This window comes from Misgurnus anguillicaudatus, chromosome 11 (genome assembly GCF_027580225.2).
Source record: "Misgurnus anguillicaudatus chromosome 11, ASM2758022v2, whole genome shotgun sequence".
In the NCBI taxonomy this organism is placed as follows: domain Eukaryota; kingdom Metazoa; phylum Chordata; class Actinopteri; order Cypriniformes; family Cobitidae; genus Misgurnus; species Misgurnus anguillicaudatus.
Genome location: NC_073347.2, coordinates 9,087,125 through 9,111,979, shown reverse-complemented (window position 1 = coordinate 9,111,979; position 24,855 = coordinate 9,087,125). Strand labels below are relative to the sequence as shown.

Sequence of the window (24,855 nt, the reverse complement as noted above, 5' to 3'; positions counted from 1 at the left end):
TCACAGCTAGTTGCTATACGAGTAAATATATAGACATTTTCATTTGATGTCTTTTTTTTAGCTTATTTTTAAGAAATACAAACCTTCTGGGAACACGTTTCCTAATGGGTGAAAGCCAGACGCGTTAAAACAAGTTAAAAGTCAAAAGACAAACATTTGGTTTATTCATTGAAAATACAATCTCATATACGTTATTAATTATGCATATTTATTCTGTATTAATTCATAGGTATTAAACTGTCCTTGTTACAGTACTCGGGTAAGGCTGTGTTTCAGGCAGTTGTTCAAGGAATAAAATACCTTTGAATGTTGCGACTGGCCAATCAGTACCAAGCATTTTACAGTGCCATGTACTAGTAATAATAATAATAATATACTACTAATAATAAAATAATAAGATGAATGAGGTGCCCCCCCAGTGAAACAGGAGCCCCCTCGTTCTGTATTCTCTGGGGCTGTCCCTGCCTACACCCATAATGAACACTACAATATTCCATTAAGCTTCGGAATCTGTATGTTGTGATTTTTAGAATGAGGTTGAACAGTCAAATGCATTTCTTGGTCAAAACTCTCTAATTCTTTATAGTTTATGTAAAAACAAGTAAAACAATGTTTCAAGTAAATGTAAACAAAGAAATGTAATTTGTGTGCATTAGGCCTTTTGGAAATGCTCTGTTTATTATATTTGTTAAAGTGATTAAAAAAGAGACTGCTTTTAATTTAAATGATAACAGACTGTTTAATTGAAGAACTACTTGACAAACTTGAAGCAATGTTAATATGGTTGTGAAATTACGTGCCACAGTTATGTTTAAATAAAAAAAGTACTATTTAAATATAGCGGAGCAGTGTATCATATAGGTATTATACATAATTGGTAAAAAAAACATAAATTTTAACTGAAATGTTTGGCCATCACACTTTGTCATTTGCTTGTCCTCATGTTTTTTTGAAATCAGACTTTATTTCATCTGTGAAACACAGTGTAAGCTATTTATTGCAAAATGTCCAAGGTGCTTGTTTCCATTACAGTGAAAGTGAATGGTGACTTTACCCTTTGAGGAAAGCTTTTTAGTGAATAATGACTTAAAGTATGTTTCTTACAAAAATCCATCATGATGTAGTTATGAAAGTCTTGCATAAAGAATGCATACAGGTATATGGTCTTGATATATTGTCCTTTTTGGAGTTTCAGTGCCTGTGTTCACCGTCTAAATTTATTTTATGGAAAACTTTTATTTTTGTGTTCCACTTAGAAAGGTTGTTTTAAGTCATAAAGGGTTAAAACAACATGAGTATGAACATATGGGGCCCTATTTTAACGATCTGAAACGCAAGTCGAAGCGCAAGTGACTTTGTGGGCGGATCTTGGGCGCTGATGCTATTTTCCCGGTGGGAGAAATAACTCTTGCGCGAGGCACAAATCAATAAGGGGTTGGTCTGAAGTAGGTCCAGTATTCATAGGTGTGGTTTGGGCGTAACGTCAAATAAATCAGAACATCATCCAACATTCCCTTTAAACGCAAGTGCGCAAGTTCCATGGCGGGTTACTATTATTATGACGGATTTACCAGACGCACGCCAGGAGCGGTTCACAGCCGGGGAGACCGACATTCTTGTAAGAGCAGTCAAAGACAGAGAAGTTGTTTTGTATGAGGATAGGAGAAACCCGCCCAAATCAGTATCAGTTAAACAGGCGTGAGAGGAAATAGCCACAGTTGTCTCATCAGCTGGCATCCCCAGGACGTTGCGCCGCAAGCGCTACAATGATGTCAGGAGACGGTGGAATCCCAAGCTTGCCAGCATAAATCGGGCACGCCGTGTAACGGGAGGTGGATCTGCCTCTACACAGGACCTGATGCCAACAGAGGACATCGCTGCGTCCACCCTCACCGCTGAAAGCCAAGAAACGCAAGCAGTCCAACCCCAAAGTACACTTACAAATCAAGTTCACATACATTAAGGTTTCTTATAAAAACATTTTAATTATTATTTACTTAAAATAAACGTAATACAGCCACACAACAAACTTATGAAAATATTTTAATCGTTATTTGCGTGATAATTGTTTAACGCTGCCACACAAAATAAATAAAAACTATCACCACAATGCTCACCACAATGATTTCTCTTATCTTTCATGTGTTGATATTTTTTATTGTAACAATTTATGATTTGCAAAAATAACTGTTTAGATAAGCAAAGTGGGTGCGCGTTGTGCACGCTATACATTATGGTCAAGCATGCACCCTTAAAATAGCATAATGAACAACGCGCAATGCGCCACTGACTTTAGACTAGTTTTTTCTGGTCAGTGGCGCAATTGTTTTTTGAAACTGCAAAATAGAATCAGGGATGGTTTGCGCCGGAACACGCCTCCTTTTTTGCGCTGAACCGCCCAGGGAGCGCAAGTCCACTCCCCAGCCCGCCGACGCGCGTCCGTGCAGGGAAAAACCCGCCGTGCGCCGGCGAAAAACACGAATGACACATGCGTCACCGACAAAGTCAATTGCGCTGGGTGCAAGATAGGGCCCATGATGTCAGTAATGTCATTTTTAAGTAAGCCCCCCTCACTTTTGGTTGGACTTTTGCTCCATAGTGATAATATTTGCAGGGAACAGAAATCCATGCAGAAAGATTGACCCCTCAAAATATGTTTATCTTCACTCTACGAAAATGCTCAAATATTGGTCAGAACACACCGGTGGGTTTAAAATGCCCAATGCTGGGTTGTTCAAACGGATAGTTGGACAGGTTCATACACACATAAAAAAACATGCTCACACACAGTCCTACACAAGTTACCTGCATGCCTGGAGGGGTTTCTTTGACCGGAGGCATCTGTCTCCAGAATGACAGCCAGACCTTCAGATGCAGTGGTCAGACGAGAGGGACTGAGGTCGAGTCTGGTCAAGCTAGCCACCCCATCATCCAGTCTACGCTGTAAAACCAGCTCAGAACGCTGGGCTGAACCGGAGGGGGGCAGGACCACGTGAACCGTGCTTTGTTCAGGGAGATCACAGCCCTGTCACAGAAGAGAACAAACAACACTACTGAAAAACATACCACTGCAAATAACCTGTTACATGATCAATTAGTCACGTTTCTGTATGAAGTAAAAATTTGATTAGGTTAAAGTCTCCCTGTAGTCAATCATTTTATCAGTTAAACTCATCTTTGAGCATCATAATTAAGCAATATCGCTCGAGTAGGAGTGTGATATAGCTCTATATCATCACAGATGTGGTTAAGCCAGAAGCACGAGGCCGCAGGTCGAGTAGAGGAGACAATCACAACAGTTCGATGACACACGTTTGAAAAAAGTGATTTTAAAACCCTCTTTGTTGGGGAACTACTTTTTTCTGCCACGGATCTAAATTTCAGAATGGCAGGTAAACATTTCGGCTGTTTTGAATCTCATAATAACTCAACAGACTGATGTGACACACGATGTGACATTATTGCACTACTCCCACAAAAGTTTACATCCAAGAGCTCTGATCTTTGAATGAATTATGGCATAGGGATATCACTTCTGATTGGGAGGCGGAATGATACAAATGGTGATACAAATGGTGAAGTGGTTACTGTTATGTTATTAGTAGAATATTGCACGGATTGAAAGGGCTCTTAGCCAATCAGATCCGAGAACCAGAAAGAACTGTTGTATAATAGCATACAGTATATATATGTTTTACCTGTCACTTCATGCTTTAAAACAGCTTAAATGTAACTGTACACCCTTGCCTCATTTATTATACGTGGATGTATGAATATGCAAATTAGTCCCCGTCTCTACTCAATCGCACAGCACGAACCATTGATATGAATATGTGAATTAATCCCTGCCTCCATTCTTTCGCACCACCTTGAACCATAGATGTATATGTTAATAGATGCTACATTCGTCAGTTTCAGACACATAAATGCAAAGTTCAGTTTCACACAATGCATGCGTTAACTAAGCATTTGTGGCACTAATTTTTAAGCGCTTCATTTCAGCGCCGAGACTATGCAGCATCCATACATAATATCTATAACTTGAACTACAGATCCACGCATTCAACTGTGTTGATATGATTGGTTACATGTTTGTGTTGTTGGAACCAATGCGATTTTAAACTGCGGGAAAAAGACTCCAATTCTATGGAGAAAATACTTAGGAATTGTGTTGAATGATGAATTTGCACATGGCTTGTCTTAAAGCATATTAAAAACACCACATAGACATATAAACAAAAACAAAAAACTGTTTTGCCCACAGGGGGACTTTAAACAAGACATGCAAAGGTTGTTTTTACTGCTTCAGGATTTGTTTTGTGCTTCATAATAGTTTCACTGTTTAAATGATGCTAAAATCCATATATATATACGTATATATATATATATATATATATATATATATATATATATATATATATATATATATATATATATATATATATATATATATTATACACTCACCTAAAGGATTACTAGGAACACCTGTTCACTTTCTCAATCACATGACAGTTGCTTCAATGCATTTAGGGGTGTGGTCCTGGTCAAGACAATCTCCTGAACTCCAAACTGAATGTCAGAATGGGGAAGAAAAGGCGATTTAAGCAATTTTGAGCGTGGCATGGTTGTTGGTGCCAGACGAGCCGGTCTGAGTATTTCATAATCTGCTCAGTTACTGAGATTTTCACGCACAACCACTTCTAGGGTTTACTTGAGGCGGATGGGCTACAACAGCAGAAGACCCCACCGGGTACCACTCATCTCCACACTGAAAAAAATGTTATGTTGAATTTACTTAATTTTATTATGACAAGAAGATGCACACAATTAATTTATCTAACTCCAGATATATTTTTTAAGTTGAGTGTACTTATAATTTATCAATTGAGTGTACTTATATTTTATATGTAATTTCAGATTAATTATATTCATAATTATTTTGAGTAGAATTTGCTCAATTTTTTTATGTTCAGTACACTAAAATTAATTATGTGCAAACAAATCAATTTAATGGTTTAATTTCTACATACTAAAATTAAGATAATCCAATCATTTTTTAATCTCTTATTCTATTTAACTTTTCACATTTAACTGCCACATTATGTTGAGCAAGTAAGAAGAGACTCAATAGATCTCATTACTGGCATAAGCACAGTTATTGCTTACATCATGATTTTCATCGTGTCGCCTATTGTCTATACACAAGCACCACTCTTCTGAATGATGGTAACCACAAAACTTAAAACAGAAACAAAAACTCTTCTAAATCTCAAAGATAATTTAACCTGAAACACTAACAAGTCTTTCTTTTTTGTTAAAAACACAAAAAATAGCGTTTAATTTCAAGTTTTACTCTCCAAATGCAGTCCCATGCAAAGCATGCTGGGAAGTACAAGCCCACTGCCTAGTTAGTTATATTTACTTAAATAATTCAGGTAGTTTCAACACAAAATTTCCTTCTTACAAATTTGGGTGGATTTTACATAATAAAATTAAGTGAAATTTACTCAATAATTTGTTAATTTAGAATTAACTTAAATTTTTTGTGTTATTTTTGCTTTTTACATTTTTTTAATAGAATTTAATAATTTATTTTAAGTTAAATTTACTAAGGCACAAAATCATTTTTTTCAGTGCACTACAAATATGAAAAAGAGGCTACAATTTGCACAAGCTCACCAAAATTGGACAGTTGAAGACTGGAAAAATGTTGCCTGGTCTGATGAGTCTCGATTTCTGTTGAGACATTCAGATGGTAGAGTCAGAATTTGGCGTAAACAGAATGAGAACATGGATCAATCATGCCTTGTTCCCACTGTGCAGGCTGGTGGTGGTGTAATGGTGTGGGGGATGTTTTCTTGGCACACTTTAGGCCCCTTAGGGCCAATTGGGCATCGTTTAAATGCCACGGCCTACCTGCGCATTGTTTCTGACCATGTCCATCCCTTTATGACCACCATGTACCCATCCTCTGATGGCTACTTCCAGCAGGATAATGCAGCATGTCACAAAGCTCGAATCATTTAAAACTGGTTTCTGGTTCACTGTACTAAAATGGCCCCCACAGTCACCAGATCTCAACCCAATAGAGCATCTTTGGGATGTGGTGGAACGGGAGCTTCGTGCCCTGGATGTGCATCCCACAAATCTCCATCAACTGCAAGATGATAACCTATCAATATGGGCCAACATTTCTAAAGAATGCTTTCAGCACCTTGTTGGTCAAAAACAGTATTAGCATGGTGTTCCTAATAATCCTTTAGGTGAGTGTGTATACGTATATACACATTTATTGTTTTATTTATTTATTTTGTTTATATACAAACTTATGACCTATACAATATATAGTACACTCATCAAAGTTCAACTCTTTACCAGTGAATGTCTGGCACTGACAGCTGCCAGTATTTCACACTAAACTGAAAAGAATTTATTTTACAGTCTAGGTCTCTCACACACTTGGCAACACCCTTCTTATATCACAATACTTCACGTCAAAGTAAGAATTGCTAACATAAAATTTTTTGTGTGAATCACCGTGTTCAGGTGATATGAATTGTAATTCTTTGGTGATGGGGTCTCAAAAGCCCATTATGAGAGGATCTTTCATCCTGTTGTGTTTTATTTCTGACTCAAGCCTGATAACAGAAAAGCTCAAACTTTGCAGTCTTAAGTACTCTCACAAATTCAACTCATCACACGGGCGTGCACACCTCAAACTGGCAGGAAAAAGCAGGTAAAAGTATAAACATGCCAATCACAGCACAGCGCTGACAAAGAGCGTGTATCTCACGGTGAAAGCCATAAGATAAAGGTAAAAGCATGAGGCAGTAAAATGACAAAGATATCAATTATTAGCACTTTAATACTGAACAACTCCCTGAAGGATTCATTTGATTTAAGAAACACGGTTCTTAAATTCCTTATCTGGATGTGGCGAAAACATATTTGCTTAAAGATAAGCATTGCAAGCATGTTCAAAGCCTGATAATTCTCTATTCATCATTACAAGTCCTTTAGTGGGCATTTTAAGGAACAGTTTGCACAAATATGAGAAATATGCTGTACTCAACTAGGTTACAAAAAGATACGTTGTTATTTTAAAAAATATTGTACAGAATATTCGTACATCCTCATTTTGTGTTTCAAATAACATTTTTAAAAAAGCATGTGCGGGATTTTGGGTATAATTGGGTAAACTATACCTTTAAAAACATCCAGCTTAAATTACATTATTATAATTACTACAATTTTAATACTTCCTTATTTTAACTCTTTCCCCACCAGGATTAAAAAAAGCAAGTGTAATAATAGGTCTTTGAAATTTTCCTCCCCTTGTGATGTCAGAAAGGGATAATACCGCCCTCAATCTGCACTATCCAACCACGGGACTGCCATTTAGAGATCAGCTCATTTGCATTTAAAAGGACACACACAAAAACATTTTTGCTAGAACTTCACATATGTACTCTGGGGACACCAAAGGTTTATTTTACATTTTAAAAAAAGTCTTGTGAAATGTCCCCTTTAAGGATACTTATTTCAACACCACAATCTGCAACACAATAATTCTTATTCTCTGAATACAATTTATGATGAATAGTTCACAAATTGGGATGCAGCAGTAGTTTTACAAATCCCAAGTTGGTGCTAACCTTTTATTGATGTATCTTATTTTTGAAATCTGGCAGCTTTGGGGACAGAGCTGCACTGTTTTGCTGATGGGCAGAAAGTGAATTTATTTTACAAACATTACCTTTTCAGTTGTGACACTCTCTCGAGGGAACCAATCAACAAGTCAGTCATTTAAAGACAGGGACAGTGTGCATTAGCAATGACCTGACTCTTTAAAGACAGTCAGTGACTGCATTTCAATTCTGAAAGCAAAGGAGACAATCAATTTTCCTTTCATCCAGAATCATAAGCAGCCCAAGAGAGTCTGGACATTGTCTCAAGGTCATTTATGGTCATTGTTGTGCACCAGGACACAAAGTATTCACTTACATTTCATGTTGAAATGATGGGCCAGGATAGTGAGTGGAATATCAAATATGTCTGATTAGCAGACTTTCTTTTTTTAATTAAAACTGAAAGTTGAAATATGTATGTGTCACATATCTTGGCAATGTGGAAGAGTCTCCTTGACCATTTCAAGAATGCTATTTCATTTTGAAGAATGTCAAAGGGACGATTCACCCAAAAATAAAAACTCTGTCATCACTAATTCGCCTTCAGAATGTCCCAACTTTTTTCAGTGAAAAGTAACGCGGCACGAAAGTAACAAATCGATTTTCTCGGAGCCCTGATAACATTTGCATCCCAAACTATGACAGCATCTTTAGCACTTAACTTTTGACAGACCTGACAAATATAGCATTTTTTACTCACTGTTTTCCGCGTGTAGATCCAGTAAGGTGTTTTCAACCATGATAAGTACATTTGTAAAGTGGTCTTTTTTTCTTATAAAAAAACACACGCTTTTCGTTTCATGTGTTAAAGTACTGATCATTCTACAGGTTATTTAGTGCTCTAACACATCCTGAAGTTTGAATTCGTTTTTCAAAATAAAAGTAAATTGGGTTTAAATGTGAGGAGATCCTGTAGGGACGAAAGTAACACTTACTTTTGTACCATTTATATTATTCTTATATGATTTCATTTCAGTTTCATAGTGTTCAAACTGTTGAATTTAAGTAAGCAAACCCGCGTTGTCGTCCCCTTTATAGGCACATATTACTAACGCGTTCTTTAAATAACAAAACACTATTGGGCCATTGACTTTAGACCAGGTTTTAGTTGGTCAATGGCGTAGTCTATTTTAGTTGCCTCAAAATAGAAACACGCCAACAATGCACCTGAACCAGAGACCAAAAGACCCCGCCCTCGCAGATTGCGCATATCACACGATATCACAGCTGTCAATCATGACGTGACACCACAGTTTTTATATCATTAAATAACTACCTAAACACAAATAAAAATTTGAATTTACATCACAAACATTTGAATTTACATCAGCGTGATAAAAACTACAGTAAATGGCAGAAACCAGCTTCGGAAAAAAGATATTTGAAGTGTAATTAAAGGTTTTAGTTGGTCTCAAGTCCCATTGAATAACATGGGGAGGCGGGCTTTATGACCTATACTGAGACCAGTCACTGGGGGGCGATCGAGACGTTTTGGCTTCACTTTTCAGGGCTTGTGCGGCACGCTTGGCCTGAACACACCTTGTTTTTAGATCAGAACGCCCATGGACGCAAAAATGGGCGCAAATGCGTTTGCTATTTAATCAACGTGGTGCTGCTAAACGTGAAAATTATAATTGCGCCGGTTTAAAACTAGCAAAAGACACTTGCATCGCGCATTGCACTGCATTGCGCCAGGTGTATGATAGAGCCCCTTATGTTTAAAGTGAAATTATACTGAAGTTGTTTTACATTTGTGCAAGATTTTTGTAACACAATGTTAGTTGAGAAAGTGTGGAGAAAAACATGGAGCATGAGGTTGAAATAAGATGATGGCTGGCTCCTCGTGAGGTGGGAAACAACTGCCACAATGTTTTCTTTTAGACAAGTACAGTCCTTTAGACTAAATGCATTTGGTAACCTTCAGAGCACTGTCCTTCATCTGTATTGCTCCTTCAGAGGGAGAAAGAAGTGCAATGGAAAGTGGACGAGAAAGAGAGAAAAAGGGAGAGCACTTTGAAAAATAGTGGTAATAACAGCGAGACAATGGGTCAGACAAGAATACAAGAGAGACAGCAAAAAATAAGAAAAACAAAGACAAATATGAGAACAGCATGGAGCTGAGAAAACGAAACCGCACACGGTGGGAAGAAATGACAGTGAATAAATGACAGACAAGACAGAAACTGAAATAGCACAGACAAGAAAGGACTGGCAATATCTAAAACAAAAATTACAAAGGTTGTGTTTCAAAACGCCGCTAACTTGTGGTCTACGTTAAATCTCAGAAGTGATCAACTTGGCCCTACGTAGCTTTCAACTTAATGCTTCATACAAATAGTGCTAAAATTGGACTTTGTGATTACAGTGTCTCAATGTTTTTGTAAGGAGTGCAGTTACATATGAGAAGTAATGCAAAGACAAACTGTATTTGTAAATAAATGGAAATAGAGCAACGACAGATTAAGGTGGAGCAAAAAGGACAAGGGATCCTAGTGGAGCCTCCGGGGTGATGGACCATAGAGGAGCCAAGGGAGCACAGAGCCAAGGTGGAGCCGAAACACTGACAGGACGAGGAGTCGTCACGAGCCCGGAGGAATGAGGAGCAGCCATGGAAGGAGCAACTTTAGAGGGCCGAGTTTGTAACTAAGGGGCTTGAGGCGGAGCCGAAGTGCAAAGAGGGCAGAGCTGAGGAGCCCCTGGCAAAGGTGGTGGATCCCAAAGCAGGGAGCAAGCCAAAGATAAGGATGGAGCTAGTGTAGAAGGAGCCATAGAGTGGGACAGAGCTAGGCAGAACCAGCGGGGGCACAGGATATTTAGGGCTAGACGGGACCAACAGGGGCAAAGAAGATTCTGGATTGGGTTTAGCCTGCAAGGGCACAGGAGATTTAGAACTGGGCTGAACCAGCAAAAAGCAGGGGTAAAGGGGTGGGAAGGACACAGAGCGGGACCAAGCCATCCAACATACCCATTACAGGTAGCTGTGGAATGAGACCGGGGAAGGGATTTGGGTGGTGATTGGTTCGGCTAAAAAGTATAAGCCAGCACTCCTCAAGGGGTTTGACAATCGGCTTGAGCCTCATGATGGACAACTTGGTCGGTTCTGGCTCCGGGACGTACTCATTGAGGAGCTCTTGCTCCAACTCGTGGTCCGTGGCGGGCTCCGGGCTCCTGATTATGACGGGCATGGGTGTCGTTGAAAAAATCCGCCTCTGACTTGCATATTATGAAGGGGGAACTGCATTTCACAAGGACCCACTCAACGAACTGTGCAAAAATTATTACTAATGTAACGTATTGAAGAGGGTGCTAAGTTAACCCAGAGAAGGCTGCCTCCCTGGGTTGAAAAACCCCCTAGGACAAAAAAAACTGGACTTTTTTTGCCAGGGAAAAAAGTCCTAGGAGGGAAAAACCCTTGGGAGATATATATATATATATATATATATATATATATATATACATGTAAACGCATAAGGAGATTAAGCGGGTTCTGCCGGTGGTTGTTGGTCAGGCATCAGCTGGGTATCACGTTGAAGGACGGCCAGTAGATCAGAGGTGTGCCGACCTTCACATTTACAGGAACAGGGTCTGCTTGTATCATTGTCCTCTGGGTCGAGGTCAAGGACGAGACAGGGAGAGAGAAACAAAATCCTATTAGCGTAGGGGCCGTTCACATGTAATGCAAGTGTCACACAGTGATGTGGTTTAAGTCAGCTTGGTTCCAGACAGGCTAACTATTGCGGCATATGTTACCCACAGTTGAGGATTTAGCAAATTGGGGGCCCAATGCGAAGGTATCTATGGTATCTATGGGTCCCCATCCGATCTTTAAAAGAAAATGATCTCATGCTTTTCCTCGCATGAGAGGGTTTGTGGGCTTCTCTTTGTGCGAGAGAGCTTGTAACACGTGCGGATTCCTTCCTGCACGCACCTTGACTTAATGCGCGCATCTTGGACTCTTGCTCGGACCTGAATGCACGTGGCATAGACTCCTTCTAGCAACTGAACTTTTAATGTTCTTTCTTGCACATGAGCTTGTAATACATGCGGCTCTGACGTTGCCTTGCACTGGAGAGATTGTTAGCATGCAGAGGGTTAAAACCAGCGAGTGTGTTGTTCCCGGTCTCTGGCACGCAATAAATATTAGAGTGCCTGGCTATTAATAACGCCCTCGGATTAAGAAGGTCACGGTCATGACAGTGTTCTTTTGTCCACCAATCCAGAGACTTGTCATAAATGAGTACAAAATTTACAAATAAGTAAATAAGTAAACTACTGCCCGCCCCCGATACTATTGTGTATCGACAATCTCACAGGCTGAAGACAGGACCACCTCACAATGGGGCATATTGCCCAACACTATTGGCAGGCACCCATTTTTGAGGCTAGTAACATAGAATCTACAGAGACAATAGTCTTGGTAGTGGATAAGGCATTCAAGATCTAAAAAGTCACACGTGGTCCTCAACAAAGCGTTCGGGCCCTGTTCGAGGCAGAGGAGGTGTACCGTTGGTAAATCCATATTTTAATTATCAGTTCTTCTGTTAAGGTTGTGCTGGTGTGGGGAAAGGCAAGGCACAACGAGGATGAAAATAAAACTCACTTTTACTAGAAACTTTAACAGGAGTACATAAACGGAAGTATCTCATGACCAGCACGACCAGTGTTTAGTTGCATAGATTTTTGTTTTGAAGTGTCAAGTATACATGTTTTCTTAGTGATTATATTAATATTGTAGGGGTTGTAATTACTAGTTCGTTCTTTTGTGGGTTTATCACCCCCACTCCCCCCAAATGTTAAGCTTATGTATGTGTTAAATGTTTGTAAGAGTGGTAAGACATAAAACAGGTGAAATTAAGAATGAGTTTATTATAACATTACAGGGTGTGACTGTGAGAAACATACCCAGAAGCTAAACGTTTGCAAATAACCTGTTAGTCACAACAAACACAAACAAAACACACACACACACACACACACACACACACATATATATAAAAACACAACTCCAGGTTAAATCTATTTTAATTAATGAAAGTTTTATCTGTGCGCCTGTAAATTCACTGCAAAATGCTGAGGGAAAAATGCATGAGAGACATGTAAATTAATTTCGTGGAGAGCTTATTGAAACACTATAATTTAATTTATAATTTAAGTGAATATAAAGCATATTCATTCAGTGAGAGTGAAAACCTGCGGCTGGTGTCAATAACTGAGAGTGACTCGGCAGCAGAATGTGGAAACTAAAGGTTTCTGATGCAATTTACTGACACACAAAATCATTTGAATTTCATTTTTTGTTGGTCTATACGAGCTCTATGATAAACTTGAAAAACCTATCCATTCGCATTTATGTCTTAATAGTGGAATCTTACTCGATCATACAAATAGAAATCTGCTTATTTTGTTATAAAGCGGATTTAAAAGAGGAACTATATTTTATGGCGTAATAGCACTTTTGTGAGTACTTCGACTCGGCGCAGTAACACCCTCCCTCTCCCATTATGAGAGTGAGAAGGGGAGCGGACTTTTCAGGCGAGTCGAAGTACTCCCAAAAGTGCTATTACGCCATAAAATATAGGTCCTCTTTTAAATCCGCTTGGAGGGGCGCTGCGTTTTGTTTAGTACCACCAAACTTGCTCGTATAACTACTCGTCTTTAATAGGAAAAACGTTGATGTGTTTGGTCACTTCTAACTTTATCTCTGATTGGTACCATTGAATGAATTGAGCTAAGCTAAATGCTATCGAAGTGTCGCAGCGCGTTCCAGCACTTACGTGCACGCACACAGATGATAGAGGGATGTATCAACAATTCTTAGTTAAGGTAATAACATATTTTATTATTGAACATGAGTAGACTATTCCTTTAAATATTAAATGTAAAACAAAAACGTATTATTTATGAAATGTAATAGAGTACAAATTATGATACTATGCTTTGAAATGTATGTCTTCCAAAGAAAAACATGGATAAAATACAAATACTTGAAAAATACTTTTAAATTGAAAGTTAAACCTCTGCTTGATAGTGACCCTAGCAACTTATCAACCCATCTGTGGTCTGTGGACGTTGGCATGAACAATCAATTTACTTCTCCTTTCATTGTTTTTGTCAGTCTGTAAAACAATAGCTCCGAATTCTTTAATCTGTTAGTACAGTCTATCGCACAACAGCTGTTTCCATTTAGAGGCGTTTTCCCCGTGTTTTCGCCGATGTCACGCTCTACTCAAATGCTGCTGCTCTGTCTTTTGCCACTCAGTGGGCGTAACCACAGTCCCTCTCGTTAACGGTGATGTCATGTGCATACCCTCTATAGCAGACAAAAGGTATATTTTGTAAAACGAAAAAACAAACATCCTTACTAGGTGTGATGCGTTGAATAAAATGATGAAACCAAAAGCAAAATAAAAGCAAACTGAAGTGATTAAAATTGCAGCCAAACAGAACTACATGACTTTAAATTAGATATTTAAAATGCATCGACGTAGATGAAGATTTTTAACCAATAAGATATTCCTGCTCCTGTAGCTCAATGGTAAACTGTAGTCAATAATTTTATTACGCAAGCTGTACGTATTTTCTAGCGCTGATGCCAATAGTTTACAGCACTTAGACTGCACGTGTGGGCATCAAAGAAGTAGTGCCGAGTCTTTGAGGCGTCCATACATAATATCTATGACTCAAACTACTGATCAACTTGTTTAAAGAGCCACACAGATCCAAAATCAAAACTAACCTTTATTGCAGTGTGTCATGTAGCTGTCCATCAATGTAAACAACGTGTAAAGTAGTTGAACCAAAAAGCGCACGATTAATAAAGTTATTGGCTTCTAAAATAGGGAGTCGACTCTGAATCGCTGAAACGAGTCGTTATAAGGAGTGAGTCTTCTTCCTGATATTTGCCACGTCACACGAATGCATCCACGTCACATGGGACACTAATCTCCGCCTACAGCCTTGCCCGGGAGAAACGAAAACGATGACCCGCCCAAAGCTAGTTAGTTTGTGTAAACATCAGCTCACGCTGTGTTTTCAGTTTGTGTTGTTTTCACTACCAATTGAGACTTTTTCAAGGAGGGATATACTAAATGTATCTGGGTGTGAAGAATCAGTGGTTAAAATAAATTTTTAACGGAGGGATTTAGACGTTTGGCAATGAAAGATGGTTCAGTACCCAATTTATTTTGAACAACATGCGTCTCCTAACCACAACATGTAAGTATGATTATAGCTACATACTTGCTTAAATGAGTGTAAAATGTCTATAGTAGTTTTTATTGCTTGGATTAATGATGAATAATATCATTGTTTAAACTCTATATACTGTCAGAGTCACGATAGCAAGCGGTTAACATAACTCATGCTCACTAAGGGTTTTGCTATGACCCGGTAAGTTAACATAAATGCTTAAATGAGTGTAAAATTGTTAGTTTCGATCGTCGTTTGTATTGCTTGGATTAATGATAAATGATGTTGTTGTTTAAACTGTTAATTTACTGTCAGAGAGTCACGTTAGCAAACGGCTGGCGCATGCCCACTTACGGTTTTGCTATGACCCGGATAGCTTACATAAATGCTTAAATGAGTGTAAAATTGTTAGTTTCGATCGTCGTTTGTATTGCTTGGATTAATGATGAATGATGTCGTTGTTTAAACTGTTAATTTACTGTCAGAGAGTCACGTTAGCAAGCGGCTAATGCATGCTTACTTGCGGTTTTGCTATGACCCGGTTAGTTTACGTAAATGCTTAAATGAGTGTAAAATGTTAGTTTCTGTCGTTGTTTTTATTGCTTGGATTAATGATGAATGATGTGTATTGATGTTGACAATGTCTTCTCAGTAAATCATGTTAGCACGAGGTCAATACATGTTGCACTATTGTTGGTCTGTACCACTGATCTGTGGTCTGTGCGGAGACTGTGTCAGTTGACCAATCAGAGCAGAGTAGGCTACTGAAAGGTGGGGTTTAGGCAGACTAAGTCGTTGAACGGCTTCACACGAATCGTTTGGGGATCTCTGAGAAATTGGGTCATTTCAAATTTATATTTTGAGAAAATTACAGTGTTTTTTGACCTTGCATGCATTTAAACCTGTTGTCCGGGACTGATAAACAGTGATAAGATGCTTAAAATTGTCATCTTACTGGCTCTTTATCTGTAATGATGTGATTGGTTACATGTTTGTGACATAGGGTGATATGAGGGGATTTCAAACTCCATTTTTGAGTCTGTCCTTGGAAAACTCGGTTGTTTTAAAGATGATTTTCCACATGGTTTGTCTTAAAGCATATTAAAAACACCACACAGACATACAAACAACAATAAAAAACTTGCTTTTCACCACAGGAGGACTTTAAAGCATTGCGTTAGCTGCGCTAAAGGTTGTGGGTTCGATCTCAGGAAACACACATGGAAATAAACTCTCCATGATTTATCTTCATTGTAACTTTCAATGGCTCTAACAAATCTGTTAGTAATAACATAATTCGGACTTCGTAAGATGATTTGAATGGTAGACAGTAAACACAAAACGCTTGAACAAGTTTTAGTTGCTCAGCACAGTGTTATGTGTTTGCGTCTGTGATGTGCCAATGTGACCTTACGCATTACACAATCACATTGAAAGATCACGCATGACGTACAGGTATGCCAAACTAACACCCCAGTGTTTACAAGTGTGGAGAAGGAGGAGCGTTCAGATGTTGTTGTATGTGGAATAATACTCAAAAATATCTTTGTGTCAGTTTATTGTTTAAAATGGTCTGCAAGTGTGCAATTCACATATGTAACGCTGGCACAGAAATTATGGTTCAAAAGTACATTTTTTTTTGGTGAAAACGACAATGGTTTCACAAGATAAGACCCTTATGCCTTAGATTGAGATCGTTAGAGACCTTTAAAGCTGCACTGAAACTGTAAACTGTTGAGGTCCACTAAAGTCCACTATTTGGTGAAAAATCCTGGAATGTTTTCTCAAAAACTTAATTTCTTTTTGACTGAATACATAAACATCTAGGCTGAAAGTCTTGGTCTGCTCCGCGCCAGTTACCCGCTGCCGCTGGTGCATGTGCACTGACGCAAAGCAAATAACAAGTTTTCTTTTGTTATTCTATGAAAGGTAGGCTTCACACTTGTAAGTGCAGTGCACCCTTGACAAAAAATGACGCAACCGTTTTTGACCACTAATTTGGACGACACGTCAATCGTTTTTCTCACCAGGTGCTCAGTATATCTCAGTATTTACCGTGAATTTCCCAGTAAATACAAAAATGTGTTGTTCACACACGCAGTGACGTTCCGTCTTTTTACAAGTAAGATATCATTCACACATCAGTATCAAACTACGGGTAAACTCAGAGAGAAAGCAGAAGTTACCTGTGGCGCGTGGCGAGCAACATTCCATTAGGTGATGTCAAAGAAACCTGCGTCTTAAACCACAGTACTGTTTGCACATTAGGCCTAAAGAGACTGTGCTAAGGACGTCTGCAATTCGTCAAATAGATGGTAAGCTGTTTTAAACAACTTTGGTGAAGAAATGTGAATGTTAACTTCAGGTGTGCTCGACTTTAAATGCGTCATCTGTATCAAAACGTTCTGATTGGCCCGAAGCTGTCGGAGTGGTCTGACGACGTCTGCTTTTAATGCCGGTAATCTATATTTTTTGTTCACACATAGCGCTTACCGGTAAATTACTGGTAATCTTACAAGCTCTCTTACTGGTAAATTGGCAGCACCAATTTACCAGAATGTTTCTTTTCACACATGACCTGTTAACTGCAATTTACTAGTAAATTACCAGTAAAGACTGTACTGTATGTGTGAAAGCGACTATTGTGTTGCCTCAGGGTAACATTGTGCAGTAGAGAGTTCAGAAACTACAAGAAAATGTAAGGGTGATTGCGACATAAATAGATTTGTAATAACAAGTTGTCTCAGTCTAATACCAGGTTTGACCCTTACACTAGACAAGATGTTATTATTTTACTAAAAGAAATCTAATTATCCAAAAACATGAATTTAAAAACAGAGAAAAAAAGACAAAGGAAAGGACAGGGAGGTCACCTGAAGTGTTGATTCACTGCAGAGCTCTCGTCCAGCAAAAATGACCCGCAGCTGACCAGGTTCAACACCCTGTAAACGCCCCACTGCCTCTTTCAGATCAGCTACACTTGCACCCTGTTCCAACTCCACCGGGAACCCATGACTGGAATTAAACCGGACATATACTAAGAGAAGAGAAAAAATAAATCAGAGACATAGGTTTAATATATTTGTTCAAAACCTGTTTATTTTATACTGTGTGTTCATTTACAAAAAGGTTTTATATTTCAAGGTCCAGACATAATAGGGGGCTATTTCGGACACAGCCAAGAAGAGACTAGTCAGAATAACATAATTTAAACTGAGCAGTCAAACAACAGTCACAGCAGACCTCACGTGAAAGCGAACTGGATGCACAATTTGATAGACAGGGGATGAGGACAAAACAATTTTCCATCTTAACATTCAGCCCACACTGTGTCTTCCCTAAAAATCCACAAACCTCTTCATTAAGATGAATGTGATTTGGTGTAGAAGGACTTTTCTTGTTATCATGTCTGCTTATTATTTTAATTGAAACGAGCCAACCTTTTCGAGGCCCCAGAGGCGCAGAGATAAACTGGGAAATCGAAAAATGAGTGATCTGAAAGAAATCCCACAATAACACTGCATCGTGGTAAAAGTAAAACTGTAAGAATAAAGTGAAGGTGTTTATTTACTAAATCCAAATATAACTATAATATTAATATAATATTTTCGATTAAATAATCATCCAGACTGAATTGAAAGAAATATAATAGATAACCAAGCGTCAATGTATGAGAAGATCAGCACAAAGCAAATGGTCAGAAATCCACATTGGCTGCATTCACACAGTCTTAATGTTTGGGATTGAGAGCCGTAAGAAGTGTTACACTTCATATTACGGGACTGGATTGAGTATTGTCTATATGAAGGTGTATTATTTAATGTATTTTCTATTCTCGTAATACAGATGAACATCAACCCTTTACAATAGTGATAGTGACCAAAACAGATGTAAATAATGACATTGAAATATGGAAATATGGCAACAACTTTAACAATTTGTTTTGAATGTTTTTTTTTTATTATTTATGAACACATTAATTTTGCCATAAGAAATGGACAAAAGTCAAATATACAATAGAAATCAAATTAGTAAACCAAAATATTATAAGGTTGACTCTACTATTACACTCTAAAAAAATGTTGGGTTATTTTCAACCAGGCATTGGGTCAAAAAGGGAAAAACCCAGTTTTGGGGTTGAAGCTACCCTGCGTATGTCAAATTAAAACCCAGCGGGTTGGGTTCACACTTTTTTGACCAAAGGCTGGGTTGAATAAACAGCATTTTTTAGAGTGAATGACACTTAAGTATATTTTTCTCCTAATGTTGCTGCCTTTGTTTGTTTTTTTCTATATGATGGAAGCCAAAGAAGGAACTCTCCAATTAATCTGATTTTACAAGTTGTATGTCACACTCCCAGTTTGTCCGCCTCTCTGTTTCCCAATGTATAGAAGATTTCAGCGTCTTTTGTGGACCAAACTTAACTTCATGCATGACGTATGCGAAACTACCGCTCCAGTGTTGACAAGTGTGAAGAAAAAGTATCGTTCTGACGTTGTTGTATGTGAAGTGATGTCAGTTTATTGTTTAAAATGATCTGCAAGTGTGCGTTTCACATTTGTAACGTGTGACCTGTCGACATGATTACGTACCCTTTTTTTCTGTCTATAAGCCGTGTTTTTTTCATAACTTGGCTGGTGCTGCCTCTTATAGTCAGGTGCGCCTTGTAAGTCAGTATGAATTAATTTTGACATTTATGAGGCAAGAGAAATCATTACCGTCTAAAGCTGTGAGAGTCCGCCATATGCTCCTTCTGTATTTATGTAATTCAATGGATTCAGTAATGTGGAATGACGAGTACGCGAACTTCACGCTAGTTGGCTTCTTTGGTTAATTTAGACTATTCAACCTTCCAGGTCGGTTCTGTATGCTATGGTTTATCGTTTAAATAACTGATAATATTACTTTAACATACAGACATCTATTCAGCCTGCTGTTCTGTCTGCTATTGTTTAGCAGACTTGCCTATAACTCGCCTCTCCAGATTAAATGTCTGTTCTTCGGCTTGGATTTTGTGAAATAATTTTCTAAATAAGCGCGACGTATAATCCACTGTGACTAATATATGTTATTTCGTCTTAATGACGCATTTATGAATAATGCGGCTTATACTCCGGTGCAGCTTATAGACGGTCTCAGCAGTAACAACATACAAACACGCGGCTTTCGTGGTCATCACGTAACTTCCGGTAAACTCTGCGAAGAATAGATAAGGAATAATTGACGACGGGTTATAAGAAAATAATGCACACCCAAGGTGGTAATGCTGCACGACGCGAAGCAGATTATTATTCAATTAATTATTTTCAAATAATTCAAAGGACCGGAGTCAATTATTCCTCTTATACCACAGTTAACACAAACATTGCTCTGGTGCATATTATTAAGACATTTAACAAGTTAGGTGTGCAGTTATCAAAGAATAATGCATACCCACGGAACACTTCTCAACCAATCAGAATACAGCATTCAACACACCCGTGGTATAAATAATAACAAAGTCCTTTTAAAGTAGTTTATTTATATAACAAGCAAAATAAACAACACGTAGATTACATAGGAACCCAAAACATTTGCTATTTTCGAAGAGGTATAGACCGTTTCAGCAGTAACAACATAAACAATAGCAGCTGTCGTGGTCCACACGTAACTTCCGGTAAACTCCGCTATAGTCAGACCATTAAAAAAACGAAACCGGAAGTAAGGTTCGAAACCAGATGTGTATTACATGCGTCCGATGAAACCGTCTATATGTTTAAGAGTTTAGTTTCAGCAACTAGTCAGACCATTAAAAAAACAGAAACCGGAAGTAAAGTTCAGACCAGGCGCTTATCGCGTCACCACACGTGCGCCCGATGAAACGGTCTATAGTCCGGAAAGTATGGTAATACGTAAGGTCACAATGGCGCATTACACGGCTAGTGCAAAACTAGAAATTGTGGTTTAAAAGTAGATATTTATTATTTTTTATTCGAAAACGGCCCACTGTGGTAAAGTTCACTTAAAGCAACACCAAAGAGTTTTTTTAACCTTAAAATAACGTTTCCAAAAAAGTTTCAGTGGTTCATCCACTCAAAACAGGGTGAACGGCACTTTCACATTCGCTTTGCAGCCCTCTATCGGCCAAAACCGCACTAAAGAAGTTTCCAACCGTCGGGTAGTGGTCCTGTAGTTCGAGCGAAAACTACAAAAACTTGCTTTACGGCAGACCTACAATCCAATCAGAGCCAGCTATGCTGCAGTATTTACGACAGTGGTAATGAACAATTACGCTTTTAACCTGTAGGGGGAGCAAAGAGCAATAAGTCTTTAGTGTTGCTTTAACTGACAAAAATGTCTAAATTTGGTTGTGAAACTTTTAAATTTAAGTCACTTATATAGAATGTAACTATTGCTAATAAACATCAATAGCTGTGTGTGAACGGTTGTATTTGTCTGCTGGGTGCACAATTCATCTCTCTTTCCCCTTTAGAACACAAACAAACACTCTGAAAAGGACAGGGAGAGAAAGATTTGGCCATGTAGACTCAATATCACCCAGCCATAACTCTTCCAGGAAAATTGCATCTGGTGATATTGTTGACTTGAAGACAGAAGAGGCGAGACTTGCACTGATTGCCGCTAAACGGCAGAAAGCTAAGCTTCTTGTTTGGCTCTTTAAGTGCAGGTTGAGTGATTGCTTGTTGTTAAAGCATGACATTCTCTAATAAAGGCATTTTGTCAACCACATTTGGAGACAAATGACATTGAACCAGCAGCAGGCCAAAAATACAAGAAATTATATTAGAGTAGAGGACAAGGGAAAAGCGTGCACTTAGATGGCCTGAAAGAGGAAACAATCTTTACTTTGCTTTGTGCCCGATTCAGTACACAAATAAAGAAAACAGTTTACTGAATAATGAAAATGTGCTCATTTTTTACTTAGCCTCACAGTACTGTATACAGAATACGGGGCACATGTTTTTTTTTATTTAGATAATTTGCCATATTTCAGTTTGCAATGCAAAGCTATACTTTCTTCACATTTTGGTTTAATTTTTGTCCTTCTTGGGCTTGACACACATAAAATAAGTTACTGTGAAGTGTTCCTTTATGGAAACGGGACAATGACAGAATGTACATCATGTTCAACCCGTGATAAAATCCAATCCTTCCTTTATATTAGACACATCATTACTGCTAGATTTCTTCTTGCTGTACTACCGAGCAAGCTTTAATGTCTGGTCTACCGGTCTATTTTCATTCGGACTTTTCCACTGATTACGTTAGGAACGGCAATGACTATACTGACAGCTTAGACGAAGATAAGCCTGAGCTAAGAGCGGAGCCACAGTCAGGGCAGGTCGGGGGTGACGTGTGCCGTCGTGCTGATTTCCATAATCTCTCTCATTGTTTTGTCTGCCTTCCAGGAGGATAACAAATGAGTAAATTCCCCCTTTGTCATGTTTCATCACAGCAGGAGTCAGTTTTCTGAGCTCATCTCTCGACGTGCTTGGACTGTCAGTATTTTTCGTCAGACAGCCAGACTGACAGAATGCAATCATCACCGCGCCAGTGGGCCCGATTACAGAGCGACGAGAGCCCAAAATCTAGAACCAACTACAATCCAACCTGAATCTCCAAATGTACTGTTCCAGATATTTTGAGAACCACCGATTGACTGAGGTTTCAACCAAAGTTTTGAATAGTATGTGGTAGTTTGCTAAACTTAAAAAAGGTTGTGATTGAAGCTGTTACTTTGCAATTTATTTTTAATACGTGGTTCTCTGAAATGCTTGATTCTGATTGGTCAGATATAACTTTCTGAGGTCTGTTATCCCCGATAATAAAAGCTAAAACTACTAACACAGCCTCATTCGGTCACTTCGAGTCATTTTGACAGATGCAGTTTAATGAATTAAATAGAAATATAGTAAGCTAATAACATATAAGATTTTATTTACAAATGATTAAACCAAATTGCATATTCATCTTCTTTTCCTCATGTCTCGGCTTGAAAATGCGTTTTTTCCTTTGAGGGAGGTTTGCATTTGTTACAAATTAGCTAATAAAATATTTTAAATCAATATTTTGTGCTCAATTATTTACTCATGTGGCAATTAGCCATGTAATTGGTGGGATAATGTACAATCAAGCCGGTAACCCCTTTAGGGTGTACAACACATCACCCTGTTAGGGTTTATTCTGTGATGAGAACCGGCTGGCTATGCAATTCCCAAAAGAAAAATCTAATCAAAGGAAAGCAAAATGGAAATGAAACAAACCGAAACAAAAAACAACTCCTGGATTCTACCTGGTCCTGCATCCCATGACCTTGCTGTTTCTATAGACGTTTTTATCGGACGCACGTGCGCTGACGCGATCCGAACTTTACTTCCGGTTTCGTTTTTTTAATGGTCTGACTAGTTGCTAAACTGATCTCTTGAACAAATGCCTCATCGAAAATAACAAATGTTTTGTTTCCTAAGTAATCTATGTGGGTTTTTTTTTGCTTATTATATAAATAAACTACGTTTAAAGAACGACAGCTTGTTTATGTTGTTACTGCTGAAACCGTCTATAGTCATCATCTACCGTTGAAGCCACAGAAAGTCAACCACAACAATCAAACCTTATCCAGTAGACCACAGTCTCACAGCAGGGTTCTAGATTTTTTGCGATTTTTCCCAGGTGCTACTTATTTTTAAGGGTTCGCACTGGTGCTACTTGCAAAATTGATTAGTATATATTTTTTATTTCAAATACTCATAAATGTTCTATTACACAAGCGATTACATCTATAGCTCATCCAGACTCTCCACTGACGCATCCCATTCCGCGTGCCATTCCCTCCTTTTATCTGGACAGTCAGGTACTCCCACCAGCGGTAAAGCAAGGGTGTGCATTTCTGAGGCGATCGCCATGCAGGTCAAATCGAAACTTTAAAGCTCCACATGAAGAGTACAGAGCATATAAGTTTCATATGACACGAGAAACAGCCCCTCTCAATGCTGTAAGATGCTGCAGGATGAGATAAACGAGGAAGCCAGATGCTGTTCACAATTCTGAAATACTTCAAAAGAAAATCTAAATACCTGTGTACTAAAACAACAACTGGTGAGCTCAATTAATTTGGTTCGTGGTGAAAACGAAGGCTGTGTCCGAAATATCTAAAATGCCGCCTTCGGAGGCAGCATTCCAAGGCATGAAGGTATCAAGGCACGTCTGAATGCAATGTTTGTTTACTTCCTGACTTCTGAGATACCTTCATTCTCTTGTCCCACAATTCTATGCACGTATGTACACAGGGAATGTGATTGGTCGAGCCTGGTCAAGGTTGAAAAAATTAAATAGCGGCCAAGAAAGCATCTTAAACACAAATTTAGTGCAAATTACGCTATACTTTTACACCTTTTAATTGCATTTCTAGAAAGAAATAAGCTTTTTTTAGAGAAATTGCAGTTTATATGGGATTAGTTATAACAAAGGTGTCCTCTGTTTATATTTCAAACTGAATTCCTTTATGCTGCCTATGAAGCCTGTCCGAATGCGTTTCCCAGAGCTGCCTTAATGCCACCGAAGTCATTGCCTCATGAAGAAACAAGTCAGCTGCCTTGGGTTTCGGACACAGCCAATGAAAAGCAAAAACGTGCATTATCCTGATTTGACCCTGTTTAATGATTGACTCAGAAGCGCCTATTTGTAAAGGAGTGATGCATTATTTTTGCGTGACTGTAATGTGGCATTGAGGTCCAGCAGTGCTCAATGTAAGTGCATTTAAAACAAAGACATTAGTCTATGGGGCGGTTTCCCAGACAGGGATTAGACTAGTCCTAGACTAAAAAAAATTAAGAGCTGTCTTAAAATAAATAGTGATCTTTGTTTTGCCTCAAAATGCACACAAGTTATGTTTTTTAGTAAGACATGTTTGTCCAAACTAGTTATATTTCCTAATTAAACTAAGGCCTAGTCCTGGCTTAGGCTAATCTCTGTCCGGGAA

General features: G+C 38.5%; 1 protein-coding gene across 3 annotated transcripts in view; it reads right to left on the bottom strand.

Annotated features, from left to right (window-relative positions):
• prkn (parkin RBR E3 ubiquitin protein ligase) overlaps window positions 1-24,855 on the bottom strand; it is a 137,076-nt gene that overhangs the window by 88,550 nt on the left and 23,671 nt on the right. For all 3 annotated transcript variants that reach the window (XM_073872986.1, XM_073872985.1, XM_073872983.1), the window contains exons 2-3: window positions 17,750-17,913; window positions 2,806-3,025 (exon numbers count right to left, since the gene is read on the bottom strand). In XM_073872986.1, the coding sequence (XP_073729087.1) occupies window positions 2,806-3,025; window positions 17,750-17,913 (384 nt within the window). The remainder of the gene's footprint in view (window positions 1-2,805; window positions 3,026-17,749; window positions 17,914-24,855) is intronic.